At 34.5% G+C, this 14,469-nt stretch overlaps 1 protein-coding gene across 1 annotated transcript; it reads left to right on the top strand.

Moving 5' to 3' along the window:
• Positions 1–2,105: 2,105 nt before the first annotated feature.
• Positions 2,106–10,232, top strand: LOC133183375 (DNA-directed RNA polymerase II subunit GRINL1A-like). Its single transcript, XM_061318337.1, has 6 exons — positions 2,106–2,217; positions 5,235–5,353; positions 7,222–7,851; positions 7,941–8,160; positions 8,765–8,877; positions 10,020–10,232. Exons 2-6 carry the CDS (start codon positions 5,253–5,255, stop codon positions 10,099–10,101), a joined length of 1,146 nt encoding a protein of 381 aa, XP_061174321.1. The 5' UTR covers positions 2,106–2,217; positions 5,235–5,252; the 3' UTR covers positions 10,102–10,232.
• The last annotated feature ends 4,237 nt before the right edge of the window (positions 10,233–14,469 follow it).

Here is a 14,469-nt window from a genome sequence, read left to right as displayed (position 1 = left end):
GTGTCCATGACAATCACCAGAAGTTCTGCCATTAGCTATTCTTAGTTTGTTTGTAATACACATTTCTATAGTAAGTCTTCGCCTCTGCAGTCTAGCGTTTTGTCTCCATTGTGTCTAACCCCAATCTCTACATCAATATTATACATTTCATTGTCTATAGGAATGTAAGAGGTTGAATCTCCCCTAATATAATCAGAGTCAATACCAAAGTCACCTGTTAAGAAAATATTCCCAAGCTTGATATATTTACTGATGATATCATTCTCTATCACTTCTAATACGTCTGTATTTTGTGTTCTGTTACATGTAAAAGATGGTGTTTCTGGGGATATATATGCTAAACATAAATAAACATTTTTCTTACATTTAAAAAAAAATTTTTAGCTTGAGATATTGAAATTCCGAGGATGTGTTTTGTAATATTGCAAGACCTTTTCTTATATTTTTCTTAATAGGAATGCCTAATCCACCATGTAGTATCTGTTGATGGAAGCTTTTTTCCTACATATAGGATAGTACATAAAACCATCTACATGTATTTCAATATATGTTTCGTAGCCAATTTGTAAATCTATTATGCTATTAAACACTACCGAAAATGTTCTCTTCATTATTAGAGAATGTATCGCTATATTAGGTATGAAATGTAGTGGACGTTTTTAAATGGCCACAACTTAAAGTCATATATGGCGTATTTTTGACAAATTCAGACTAACTAAAATTAAGATCTTTCTATTTGTTTTATTACTTTATATAAAGATAGGACTTTCCTGTAAATTGCACAATTTAAATCAATCGCTTTTCATAGATACTGGAAATTTAAAACAATAACTGATTTATTTACCGACTCCGCATTTAAATATCAGACACAGTTTAAAGTCAATTTAACTATAGAAACGTGGGGTTATTCAAGTTCAAAATCGGTGAAATGCGTGAAATGTGGAAAATATTTGCAAATAAAGTTAATTTAACATGGTTCAGTATAATTTTCAGAATGCTTCAACTTCTCTTACTTATGCAGCAATATACCCTTATCACCTGCATATGGGGTGTATATCTCTCAGTTGATTCGATACGCAAGAGCATGCTCTACGTATGAACAATTTCCAAAACGAGGTAAGTTATTGACAAACAAATTGATGAAACAAGAATATCAACAATCTCCTTTAATGTCATCATTTCGTAAGTTCTATGGTTGATTCAATGACCTTGTCGGCAATACAATTTATCATTAAGTCATATGCTGACTGACCTTTTTCATACTAATTGTTAGGCCATTATTTACACACTGAAATTGTCGACGGATTTTTTCGTTATATCTCGATCATGACAAGGAGCACACGGCGGTTCGGCAGGGGATGCTCACTCCTCCAGGGCACCTGATCCAACCTCTGATGTTTTTGGATGTCTGCTCTCCATTTGTATTGTTTTAATGGACTTTGAGCTTGAATACTGTTTGTTATCTCCGTATATTTCATGAGCATTTGGCATCTTCTTCGGTGGGCCTTTCCGGCAAGCTCGGAAAGACCTGAGAAGTTGCGATTGCTTAAATAGGTTACAAATTTAGCACACAGTAAATGTCAATTCAATTTTCACAATGTAGTAATCGTGGCTTGTATAGATTTTTAATATTTTTTATAATTTACGAATTAGGATGAGGAGTTCCATAGACTGCATGGTTTTTGGTTATCATGGTTATTATGCCCGTCTCTATCGTATGAAAAATATTGTATATCGCGCATGTCAGACAGGCAAGGCCAGTTTAGTCTAAGGAGTTCCAACGCATTGAATCTCTCCGGCTCGTTCTGGCCCAATTGCATTATGATCTTCTAGGGCCTTTCTGGCTAGCTCGGAAAAACACCTTGAGGTTATTGAAATTTCCTCTGGTCGGAAAGGACCGAGAAGTTGGGATTGGCTCTGGCCATGGATATGAAAATTATTATACGATTATTGTTCCCTGTTTTTCTCTAAAAAATTCAACAAGAATATTCCTTACTGTTACATAAGGAAAAGTTTCATTCTTGTTTCTAGTTTTACACCGTTCCAAGGTTCCGGAAATTTTAATCGGTATTTTCTCCTGAATAGTATATAAAAAGTTGGATCCGGTGTTGATTTCACAACTCACAACGACAACACGGTGAACACAGACAACATCTTGTTATTTAAGCCACTTGAGGGCATAAAAAAGAAAGAAAAACTGGACTTTTCATAAATATGGTAAAGAAAGATTGACAAAAAAGAACAACTGATACATAATCTCTCTTATGGTAGTCACTCAAGGGAGAGGGGGAGAGGGTAAATTAGGCTACATAAAGTTCAGTAACGCATATCCCTCTTATGTATAGAGAACACTCAAGAAGGTGTTATAATGAAAAGAGGGCAAGAAAAATTAAAAGAGTAAAGTGTTGGAAATGTTAGTAGGGTAGACTTAACTTCACGGGTCCCCAGATCCGCAAGATCGGCACGCTCAGTCAGTGCACTATGTGCATCCAAGAGATTAGTGTTAGTCCTCGCTCATCCTGGGTTAGTCTAGCATCTGATCTAGAGATTTGGGTTATTCCTTGCATACCATCTGAGAGATTAGGGTTGGTGTCTTGTTTTTTTAGATTAAAAAAGAAATTCAATATTTTTTGCAAGATCTTAATTCAGCTTCAACGACATCTCGTTGGTTTGTTTATTGCTGATACATGAAAAAAATAGCTAAGTACGAAAGAAATGGCACTAAGCATCTGTCGCATGCGCTACATTGACAATTATTTTAATTTTTGGTCTCCTTTTCATTGAATAAATGATATTTATTACTTTTTTCAGAGAATGAGGTTAAAAACTTGGTTTAAAAATCAAGTTTTAAACTAAACTTTTTAACCATAGAATTTGATTTTGGGCTAAAAAAGGCTTGAAACCTCATACTTTTTAATTTTTTTTTTTCGCTCACGCGATCTCGTATACTGTAGTCGCATACAGTGACACTGTCTTTTAGCGTGTTTTTCTGGGGACCAGTAAAGTAAAATTGTTCCTGACCAGTTAGTAAAATCTAATCTAATTGTGCAATGAAATAAAATTAAGAGTGATATAGACAGATAGACATGTAAATTTATACAGTTTATAGTTTATACATGAACTTATATGAGACTTAAATATTTACATGGCCCTACATTAAGTTTAATTACTTATCAAGAACACAAGGTTGTAGACTGTGTGCAATCTTCAATTGTCAGAATGTTGAGAATAAGCTATCCAATACTTTCTTCCATTTTAAGCTGTCAACCAGCAATCTATTTTAGGTCTCCATAAGGACATACACAACATACCTTACCTACTGATAATTTTTCAAGATATTCTTATGGTAATTTAAAATTATAGTACCATTAGATGTTCACAAACAAAAACAGCAGCATGCAATACCAGGGGTTTTGAATAGATATTAAATGATGAAAACTCTTGTATTATTCAAAGAAAAAATGCAAAAATTACTAAACATATATTCTAGATGTTCTTCATCCAAATTTGTTTTAGAAGAGGTGTATAGCACCATATATAGATATTTAAAGAGTAGCACACAGGTCCGTCAAGTATTGGAACTCTTCAACTCTAGGGAAAAAGACAATTATGTTCAAATTACGTTGCGAATGTCCTTAACAAACAAGGAAAAAAAAGATTTTTGTGAGAGACATGAAATTTCCTTAGCAACTTTTCTTTTTGGGAGGTAGTCTATCATAGATCTAAAAATCATATTTTTAGCTCACCTGAGCTGATAGCTCAAGTGAACTTTTCTGTTCACATTTTGTCTGTCCTCCTTCTGTAAATTGTTCACATTTTCAACTTCTTCTCAAGAACCTATAGGCTAATTTCAACCAAACTTTGCCACAAAGGATCTTTAGATGAAGGGGATTCAAATGTGTTCAAATGAAGGGCCATGCCCTCTGTCATGGGGAGATAATCAAGTTATAGTGAAAAATTGGTGGCATCTTTCAAAAATCTTCTTTTCAAGAACCATTGAGCAAAAAAAGTTAAAACTTATGTGAGACCTTCATTACGTAGTATAGATTCAAATTTATTCAAATCATGACTCCCAGGGCAGGGTGGGGCCACAATGGGGGGGGGGGGTCAAAGTTTAACATAGGAATATATAAAAAAAATCTTTAAATCTTCTCAAGAACAGCCATGCTATGATTAGTCATATTGGTATGAAAGCATCCTTAGGTAGGGTAGATTCAAATTTGTTCAAATAATGACCCCAGGGGGTAGGGTTGAGGCCAAAATGGGGGATCAAAGTTTTACATATGAATACATTGGAAAAAATCTTTTAAAAAAACATTTTCTCAAGAACAGCAAAGCCATGATTACATGTAGTCATACTGATATAGAAGCATCCTCAGGTAGAGAAGATTCATGAACCCTGGGTGTAGGGTAAGGTAGGGGCTAAAATAGGGGATCTAAGTTTTACATAGGAATATATTGGAAAAAAATTCTTTTAAAGTCTTCTTCTCAAGAAAACAAAGCCATGATTACCTGGTAATCATTTTGATTTGGAAGCATTCTCAGGTAGTGTAGATTCAAATTTGCTCAAATCATGACCCCACCCCCTCCCCAGGGCAGGGTGGGGCCACAATGGGGGATCAAAGTTTTACACAGAATATATAGGAAAAAAATCTTTATAAGTCTTCTTCTCAAGAAAAGCATATTAAGCCATGATTCAATCTAATTGAAATGAGATGTTTCATTCACTTCCCAATTTTTTATATGTCAAGACATATAAAAGAAATCGGGGAGCTAGTGTAAGATCTTATTTTAATTAGATTGATTAGTCATAATGATATGAAAGCATCAATTCTCAGGTAATGTAGATTCAAGTTTGTTTGAATCATGACCATGGGGGGTAGGTTGGGGCCACAATGGGGGATCAAATTTTTACATAAGAATATATAGGAAAAAACCTGCTGATGATGAAGAAACAGGCCATATTGACTCAGGTGAGCATTGTGTCCTATGGGTCTCTTGTTTTAATAATTAGTACAGGTCTCTGTTTTGTTTTGAAAAAGAAATAAGCTTTAATTCTTCTCACATAAGTAGTGATTTTGACCCAGAATTGCTAGAATTGAAAATCTTCCATAAAATGTGTGAAAGTGGGCCATAACATGGATTGTGCTAAATTTAATGATTACACCAAATAAAATATATATTACCCATAATCATCTTAATGATGTGTAGTTTAAATGAACTTGTTTTTGTAGTTGTAGATCATTTGCGTGATGGACACAGAAAAACAGGGTTACTTAGGGAAGCTTGAAGATAAGTCGATTTCAGAGCTTCAGGAATTATTGGCTAGACAAGAAAATATTCTCAAAAAAACGTATGTTGGTTTGTATATTTCAAAAGTTTATGTAACTGAAAAGGTAAAGTAATCATTACAGGAGCATCAACAGTATTTGACATTGGGGAGGCGAACTGGTTGGAAAAGGTGAATCTGACTAACCTGTTCTGACTAAAATTCAGTTTTCACCAATTCTTTACTTTTTCCCATTTTTTCAATGGCCTAACGACACTATCTGATAACAAGAGGCCATGGGCCACAACACTCACCTGAGTTACTTTTGGTCCTGCTGTTCTTCACCAGATCCCCTCCCCTTTTATTATTATTGTGGCCCCACCCTACCCCCAGGGGCCATGATTTGAACAATTTAGAATCTGCACTACCCCAGGATGCTTCCACATAAGTTTCAGCTTTTCTGGCCCAGTGGTTCTTGAGGAGAAGATTTTTAAAGATATTGTCTATATACTTTGATTCCCTATTGTGCCCCCCCCCCCCCCCCCCCCCGGGGCATGATTTGAACAGATTAGAATCTACACTACCCCAGGATGCTTCCACATAAGTTTCAGCTTTTCTGGCCCAGTGGTTCTTTAGAAGAAGATTTTTTAATGACCCCACCCTATTTTTGTCTTTTCTTGATTATATCCCTGTCTAAGGGGAGTTGGCCCTTCATTTTCACAATTTAACCCCCCACCCCCACCCCACCCTTCACCCAAGGATGCTCTGTACCAATTTTCATTAAAATTGGATGTGTGGTATACAATTTTTGATTTTCTATTTTATTTTATTTTTATTCATAATTTTTTTTACAAAATTGTGGGGGTGGTGACCACCACCCCTGCTGCCCCATTGCTGACGGCCTTGCATCATGAGGATATTACAATTAAAATTTACTTGTACAGTGTGTAGTCTTAATATGTTTAGTTCACTGTTAATGTTAAGGTATCAAGTCAACTCATGACCTGACCAACTTGTAATCAAGTCAGCTTGAACCCTAAAGGTCAACTCGTAACTAAATGACAAAGTGAACTCATAACCAAGACCCTGGTTACAAGTTCACTTTTTATTTTTGAGGGGAGAGGTAAAGTTGTACCATAGGTAAAGTTTAAATTGTAACCTGCCTTGTGTCTAATCTTCCATACTATGAATGTGCATATAATAATAACGGTAGTATAATATCATTCATAGTTAAAAATTATCATTATTATAATTTGTGAAGGAATCAAATTGTAACCAGAGTCTTGGTTATGAGTCAACTTTTGCCTTTTTGTTATAAGTTTATATGTTGAGTTTGAGTTGACGAGTCAGTCAGGTTACCAGCCGACCAGTTACTGATGTTAACTCAAACTTGACTTTGAGAATACTGTATACAGGGTTATTTTTGCCCTTTCACACTTGCAAACAATTTAGCACCCTTTTAAATTCGCCCAGTCACAATTCTGTTTAAGAAATTATACAATGTACTGTGTTTTTTGAATTCGCCCCATTTTAAATTTGCCAACCTATGAGTAGGGCGAAAGGGGCAAAAATTAAATGGGGCAAAAAATTTCCCTGTATATCGTATTTAAAAAAATAGAAAAGAAGTTTAACACAACCCTATAAATTTAAATCATTTTATGATACACAGTCAAACCTTGTTATCTTGAACATGATGGGACCAAGATAAAAAAAATCTAAATATCCAAGGATTCGAAATATATAGAGTAAAATACTTCAAGAAAAGTGCCGTGGGCTAAAAATTTACTTTGACTTATCCATAGTATTCGAGATACTGAAGTTCAACTGTACTAATTATGCTGAGCCAAAAGTTTATAAAGATGCTAGTTTTGACACTTGCAGCTAGCAGAATACGGTTTTATGACAGCCATTTTACTGCAAATGATTTCTGAAATTGTACTTTTTTTTTCTAGAAAATTTGTTTCCAATCTTCCTGATAAAGGAAAGAAAATTAATCAGTTTAGACAGAAATTGATAGAATTGATAAGTGAAAAAGAAAGGCTTGTATCTGGTACATCCCAACCAAGAGGTAACACACCAACAAAAAAACAACTGGACAAAAATCCAAATATAAAGCCTACATCAAAATTTTCAGCAGTATCAAAGGACAAAGTATTTTCTGCTGTGAAAAATGAAGACACCCCAGTCAGTGAAAATGTACTTAGGGATGTGGTTACCATGGCAAATAAATCTGGTGGTTTGGAAGCAGATAAGCAAGATAATGAGAAATTTCCATTAGTTGAAGCCCCTCAAACTGCAGCACAAACATGTATAACAAGTGACTTTTCAAATTTAAGAGATAAAAGTGTACAAGGTAGAATTAAAAATGACAGAGGTGCCATCACAGAAACACGAGAACATTGTAACAGAAACAACAACATGCAGGAAACACTGAATGTAAATGTTGGAGATGTGACATTATTGGAGAAAGCCATGGAAAATATGGATATTGATCCATGTTCTTCAACCTTAGGATCTGAAGAACTTAAAAACAAAATATTGGAGAATTCCACAAAATTTGCACCATATTTTAAAGCCAACAGGTACAATACTTTGTACAATATGATATTATAAATTGATCAAATTATGAAGATATTCTACTTTGATCTTACTAATTACATCTAAATAATAGTTTCCTAAAGATACACAATGTTCAGGAACTCCCAGACAAATACAAATGGAAGTCAAGACAGGGTCATCCAATCAAAGAAGAGAACACTTCAGTATCATGTCACAGTGAGGTGAAGGACGAATCAGCTGCCACACCCCCCATATATAAATATGAAGCGGCTCAGCTAATCTCACTGAACGAGTCAATGCAGCTTCAGCAAACACAACAGAGACATCAGGAGGTATGCCATTTGATGTGATGGACAGTTAATGTACTAAATATCAGCTTGCTGAAGCTTTTATGGATTCTTAATAAACCATATTGATATAATCTTTAATTTGTCTAAGAAAATCTACTACCTGGCAGTCATGATACAAAACAAAGAATTTGTAAGACATGTTCCAGCATAATCATTTGTGAAGATCAGAACAAGTCTACTGAAGAAATTCTGATGTATACTGTGAAATCACTAATTTTCATGGGGGTTTTATTTTTGAGGTATGGAGGGGGGTTTTATTTTTGAGGTATGGAGAGACCCATTCATTTATGACCACCACGAAATGTAAAATTTTATATGCATTACAAATAAACATTCTCCAACCATGAAATCAAATCCCCACAAACCAATATTTTTTCCTCAAACCTCAAAATTTGCCCCCACGAATATATGTGATTTTACAGTATACTAGTAAACGAAAAAAAAAACACAATGAGCATACTTCAAGTATACAGAAGAATGTGTAAAGAGAAAAAAAAACTTGCAATATGTAATGCTTAGATCTTTTTCTTTTCTGAGTAAATGAAGTGTATATCCAGTATCATAAAACTTATCAATTATAATGCAGGAATTACAAGCGAGGACTGCAGCAGAAAGACTAGCCAAGTCACTCAAAATAAAGATGGAGCCATACAACCCTGAGGGAAGAAATATGGCGAATCCTTTATCATATATGATTATGTTTTACCATTTCTACATGACTTTTTAGCTCACTTGAGCCAAAGGCTCAGGTGAGCTTTTCTGATCAAAATTTGTCCGTTGTCTGTTGTCGTTGTTGTTGTAAACTTTTCACATTGTCATCTTTTTCTCCAGAACCACTGGGCCAATACAACCAAACTTGGCACAGAGTATCCTTGGATGAAGTGGATTCAAATTTATTCAAATGAAGGGCCACGCCTTCTTCCAAGGGGAGATAATTGCGAATTCATGAAAAATTTATGGCATCTTTCAAAAATCTTCTTCTCAAGAACCACTGTATTAGAAAGTATGAAACTTATGTGGAAGCATCCTCAGGTAGTGTAGATTCAAGTTTGTTCAAATCATGACCCCCAGGGGTAGGGTGGGGCAACAGTGGGCGATCAAAGTTTTACGTAGGAATACAAAGGAATATCTTTTTCTCAACAACAGCAAAGTCTTGATTGGTCATATTTATATGGAAGCATCCTCAGATAGTGTTGATTCAAGTTTGTTCAAATCATAACCCCCGGGGGTAGGGTGGAGCCACATTGGGTGATCAAAGTTTTACGTAGGAATACATAAGGAAAATCTTTAAAAATCTTTTTCTCAAGAACAACAAAGCCAATATTGGTCATATTTATATGAAAGCATCCTCAGGTAGTGTTGATCCAAGTTTGTTCAAATCATGACCCCCAGGGGTAGGGTGGGGCCACAGTGGGCGATCAAAGTTTTACATAGGAATACATTGGGAAAATCTTTAAAAATCTTCTTCTCAAGAACAGCAAAGTCTTTATTGGTCATATTTATATGGAAGGAAGCATTCTCAGATAGTGTAGATTCAAGTTTGATCAAATCATGACCCTCATGGGTAGGTAGGGGCCACAATGAAAGTTTAAACTTGTAGGAAAAAAGTCACAGTTAGTCAAAAAAAATGTGTAAGCATCCTTAGTTAGTGTAGATTCAATTTTGTTGAAATCATACCCCCCCCCCCTTTTAGGGGTAGGTCGGGACCCTTTATGCATTGCAATACTAAACTGATTTTTGCTTTTTTCCTAGCCACAGTGCTCAGGTGAGCAATGTGGCCCCTGGGCCTCTTGTTATTTTTATATAGACTTAATACACATTTTTCCTTAACCTGAGAACAGCTACAGACTCCAGGTTGACCAGATGGACACAGACAGTGACGACGAACAGGAAGTGGAGTTTTATCCTGATGCTGTTGACTGACTAATCCGTGGAAATCAAATATTGACTGTAGATACCCAAATGTTTGACCGGTGTTTTAACATTTTTGTATGTAAATGGTCTCATTAACTGTACCTTTGAATGAAGATTAAACCAGCCTGGGGGAAAATAAGTGATTTTCTGTACTATTTGCAGTTTTCCTGTGATAAAAATCCATAGCAATAAAGAGGGTTCAAATAAAATATCTTTCCATTTATAATGAAATTAAAGAAACTATCTGTTCCAAATCATTATTTGATATTGATGTGCTCATGGTCAAGTATAAGTTACTTTGGGCTGAGCCTCTACAAGTGATTAGTATGTATTATGTCTATTTGACATGACTTATCATCCCATTTGACTTGTCCCACATGTATTTTCTCTACCCTGCCCTAATCTGATTCATACTTCACCCACAGATTGTTCACTGAAAAAAGGCTGCAGTGATATTGATTATTTTTTTGGTAAAAGACAAAACACAGTTTTGTGTGCTACATATTTTTCTCCCTTTATTTCACTTAAAGAGTTCTCTTTAATAATTGGTATACAAACCAAATTTCTAGGTCAGAGTTCAAGGATACTCCTACAAGTAAGAGTCTCAGTTAACGTCCCTATGCTCCTTATATATGCGGCGCTAAGTCAAAACGATCTGGCTGTTAACCTCTAGCATGCTGAAGTAAGGTCAAGGGCAATGACTCGAGTAAATTTCTGTATAAATTCTTGTAAAGAATATATATTTTCTGCCCTTAAACCCATTCTTTATTGTGACCTTGACCCAAGTTTCTCACTAAAATGTTAAAAATAGTTTGTGGCAGTCAGATGGGTTCAATCGCCGGTGGCCTGGGTAGCTCAGTCAGTACAGCACCTAACTAGGCAAAGGGTCTTGGGTTCGATTCCCGGTCCAGCCATACATTTTCTCCTCTCCTGTTACAGATTTGGTGCCATTGAGCACCCCTAGACTTGCAGGTGAAAATCCTGCCAGTGGCAAATAATAACTTGGGTTGTGTCTTCGAGGGGGAAGACAAATTAAGGAGGGAGGAATGTAATGGTTTGGCCGTGGATATCAGCCTTGGTAGCTCAGTCGGTAGAGCACATGACTAGTGATGCAGGGGTCTCCTGGGTTCAATTCCTGGTCCAGCCATGCATTTTCTCCTTTCCTCTACAAGTTTAAAATCTTTGTTAAAGGCATATTCTATCTCCCTTTTACATTTACTGGAAGAGCTAGGCCCTTTGAGATGGTCAGCATATCAGTGATATATCTTTTGTTGGCAGAGCATATGCAAATCTATTAATGAAAATATTTTTCTTGCCAAAAAAAACCCCCCAAAACAAAAAGGTTTTGATATGATCTTTCGTAACTTGGAGAAATTTAAAGCTTCCAGTATATAATACTGCTATGCATTGTATGTGGTTATCTTTTTTGAATTTTTAAATTTCATTTGAATAATTCTAGATTACAATTCAGAAAATACAATACATATATATTTAAGTTACTTTAATTATCAAAAGAACAGTATACTAACACATTCAACGAACAATGGAATAAAAATTAAATTGAGGTATACATACACACACACACACACATATATATATATATATATATATATATATATATATATATATATATATATATATATATATATATATATATATATATATATATATATATATATATATATATATATATTATCATATACTTAATACATGTACATATGGGTGATGTCACTAAAAGTAATATCAGAAGATATTTTGAAAAAACTATCAAAATGATGGACAAATGGTTAATAAACACTCTACTAATTTGTAAGCTCTTGGTTTTTTACCAAAATTGCTAATATGTACTCAATATTGTTTTTTTTTTTAAAGAATATTTAAAACCTTCAATTCAATGTAAATTGAATACTTTGTTGCTGAACTTAATAATTACAGATACATAATACACATGTAATATTAACAAGAGGCCAATGGGCCACACCACTCACCTGAGTAACTATGGCCCTTCTGTTCCTTATCAGCATATTTTTTCCATAACTATATAACATATTGTGGTCCCACCCTAACTCCAATTGCATGATTTGAACAAACTTGAATCTACATTATCTCAGGATGTTTTATTCTCAAGAAGATTTTTCCTATATACACCCATGTAAAACTTTGATCATGGCCCCACCCTACCCCTATGGGTCATGATTTGAACACACTTGAACCTTCACTGCCTGAAGATGCTTCCATATAAATATGACTAATCATAACTTTGCTGTTTTTGAGAAGAAGACTTTTAAAGATTTTTCCTATGTAAAACTTTGATCATCCTTAGTGCTTAGTGCCTCACCCCACCCCACCCAGCTGACAATTTGAACAAACTTGAATCTACCCTACCTCAGGATGCTTCAAATTAAATTTAACTGTTTGCTATTCTTCAGAAGACTTTTAAAGAATTTCCCAATGTATTCACTCTACCCTCTGGGGTCATGATTTGAATAAAATTGATCCTACACTACCTCAGGATACTTCCATATAAATATGATAGATCCTGGCTTTGCTGTTCTCAAGGTTTTTCCTATATACATCCATGTAAAACTGGATGGATATACATCAGGCCCATAGAATTTTTCTGAGTATAGTTCATTGCTATAGTAAATTTTCCTTTATATGTTGTTTGCCCCCCCCCCCCCCCCCCCAAAAAAAAACCACACACACACACGCACAAAACACACACACACTTTATCGTGCTGTAAGATCGAGCACTGGCAAATTCCAGAATTTGGACAATTAATTTTTTTTTTTTGCTTGCCAGATTATTTAGAAACCGTTGCTACAGGCCTGTACATCCATGTAAAACGATATTGCCCATAGTAGTCCACCCTACCCCCAAGGGTCATGATTTGAATAAACTTGAATCTACACCATGTCAGGAAATTTTCATCTAAGTTTCATTTTTTCTGTGCCAGTGGTTCTTGAGAAGAAAATTTTTAAGTGACCTACCCAATTTTTACTTAATTATCTCCTCTCAGAATAGGGCGTGCACAACTGAATCCCCTTCACCAAGGATACTCTGTTTCAAGTTTGGTTGAAATTGGCCCAGTGGTTCTGGAGAAGATGAAATTTTAGAAAATTGACGATGCCAACAACAATGATGATAACTACCGGTATAATAGACAACTTTTGATCAGAAATAGCTCACTTGAGCCTTCAGCTCAGATGAGCTAATAATATTAAAACATAGATATGTATAAACAAATTATTTTGAAAAAAATGTCTATAACAAAGACTAGACTTCAGAATATATTATAGGTACAGCACAGAAACACAATTATCATATGCACATAAATTTCTTTGTACATACATATTGGAAAATTACAATTTTTTTTATTTATAAAAATCCTTAGCCACACAATAATGAACATTGATCATTTATTAGTTACAATGTAATTAACCAATTAGAGTATTTATTTCACACTGAATGAAGATGGGGTAACATATCGTTCCACAAGTCCTATACAATACATGTTGTTTAGAAACCTTGAATCCTGAATAATTGATACTTTTGAAAATTGTGATTTGATAAGCAGCAGAGTGACCAACAGCATAAAATACATAATATCACAGATTACGGCAATATAATGCCAATCTAAAGAAAATATTATACAACTTCATAATTAACTATTCTAATTTAATCACAGTAATAATGTTCAAAAATGACACGATTTATCTGGTAAATTCATTCTTAAATAAGATTTTACAGACTAGCTGGTATTGCACTTTTATAATATTTAAGGTCATACACAACGTAGATGTGAAGTACTTTACAATGTACCTTTCCCTCTGATAATTTTCCAAGAAATCTTTGAACCATCAAATGTTATTAGACAAAAAATCAGCATTTATTACCAGGAGTTTTAAACAGATATGGATTAAGTGATGAAAATTCTTGTGTTTTTTAAAGAAAAAATTAACGAAAATATAGATTTAGCTGATCTTTCCTCAAAATTTGATTCACAGGAGGTATACAGCATTAACAGGCATCATAAAATTGCCTAGAAGTCCTTCAGGTATTGGACCAGGGAATAAGAAGATATTGTTCAAAACAGCATTGCATACGTCCTTAAAATTAAAAAAAAATTACATGCAGTCTTACAAAATGGAGAATAAATCATTGTATATTTCTCCCAGAATACCCACATTAAATGTCCCCCTTTAATATCTGTATTTAAAGCAATCTTAATATAACCAATGAATTGTTTTCAATATTTCTTGAATGCTGTACACCTCCTGAATTTTCATATTCTTTTATATTTTAAATAAGCTTGAAAATCAGTTGAACTAATTTTTTTTTCATATTCTTTTACAGTTCTTTACAGTATGAATTTT

Source organism: Saccostrea echinata, unplaced genomic scaffold, assembly GCF_033153115.1.
Source record: "Saccostrea echinata isolate AGI-Se365-2 ecotype Australia unplaced genomic scaffold, CSIRO_AGI_Sech_v1 ptg000009l, whole genome shotgun sequence".
NCBI lineage: Eukaryota > Metazoa > Mollusca > Bivalvia > Ostreida > Ostreidae > Saccostrea > Saccostrea echinata.
Note: the sequence above shows the minus strand (reverse complement) of the source record. Positions and strands in the feature narration are given on the sequence as shown.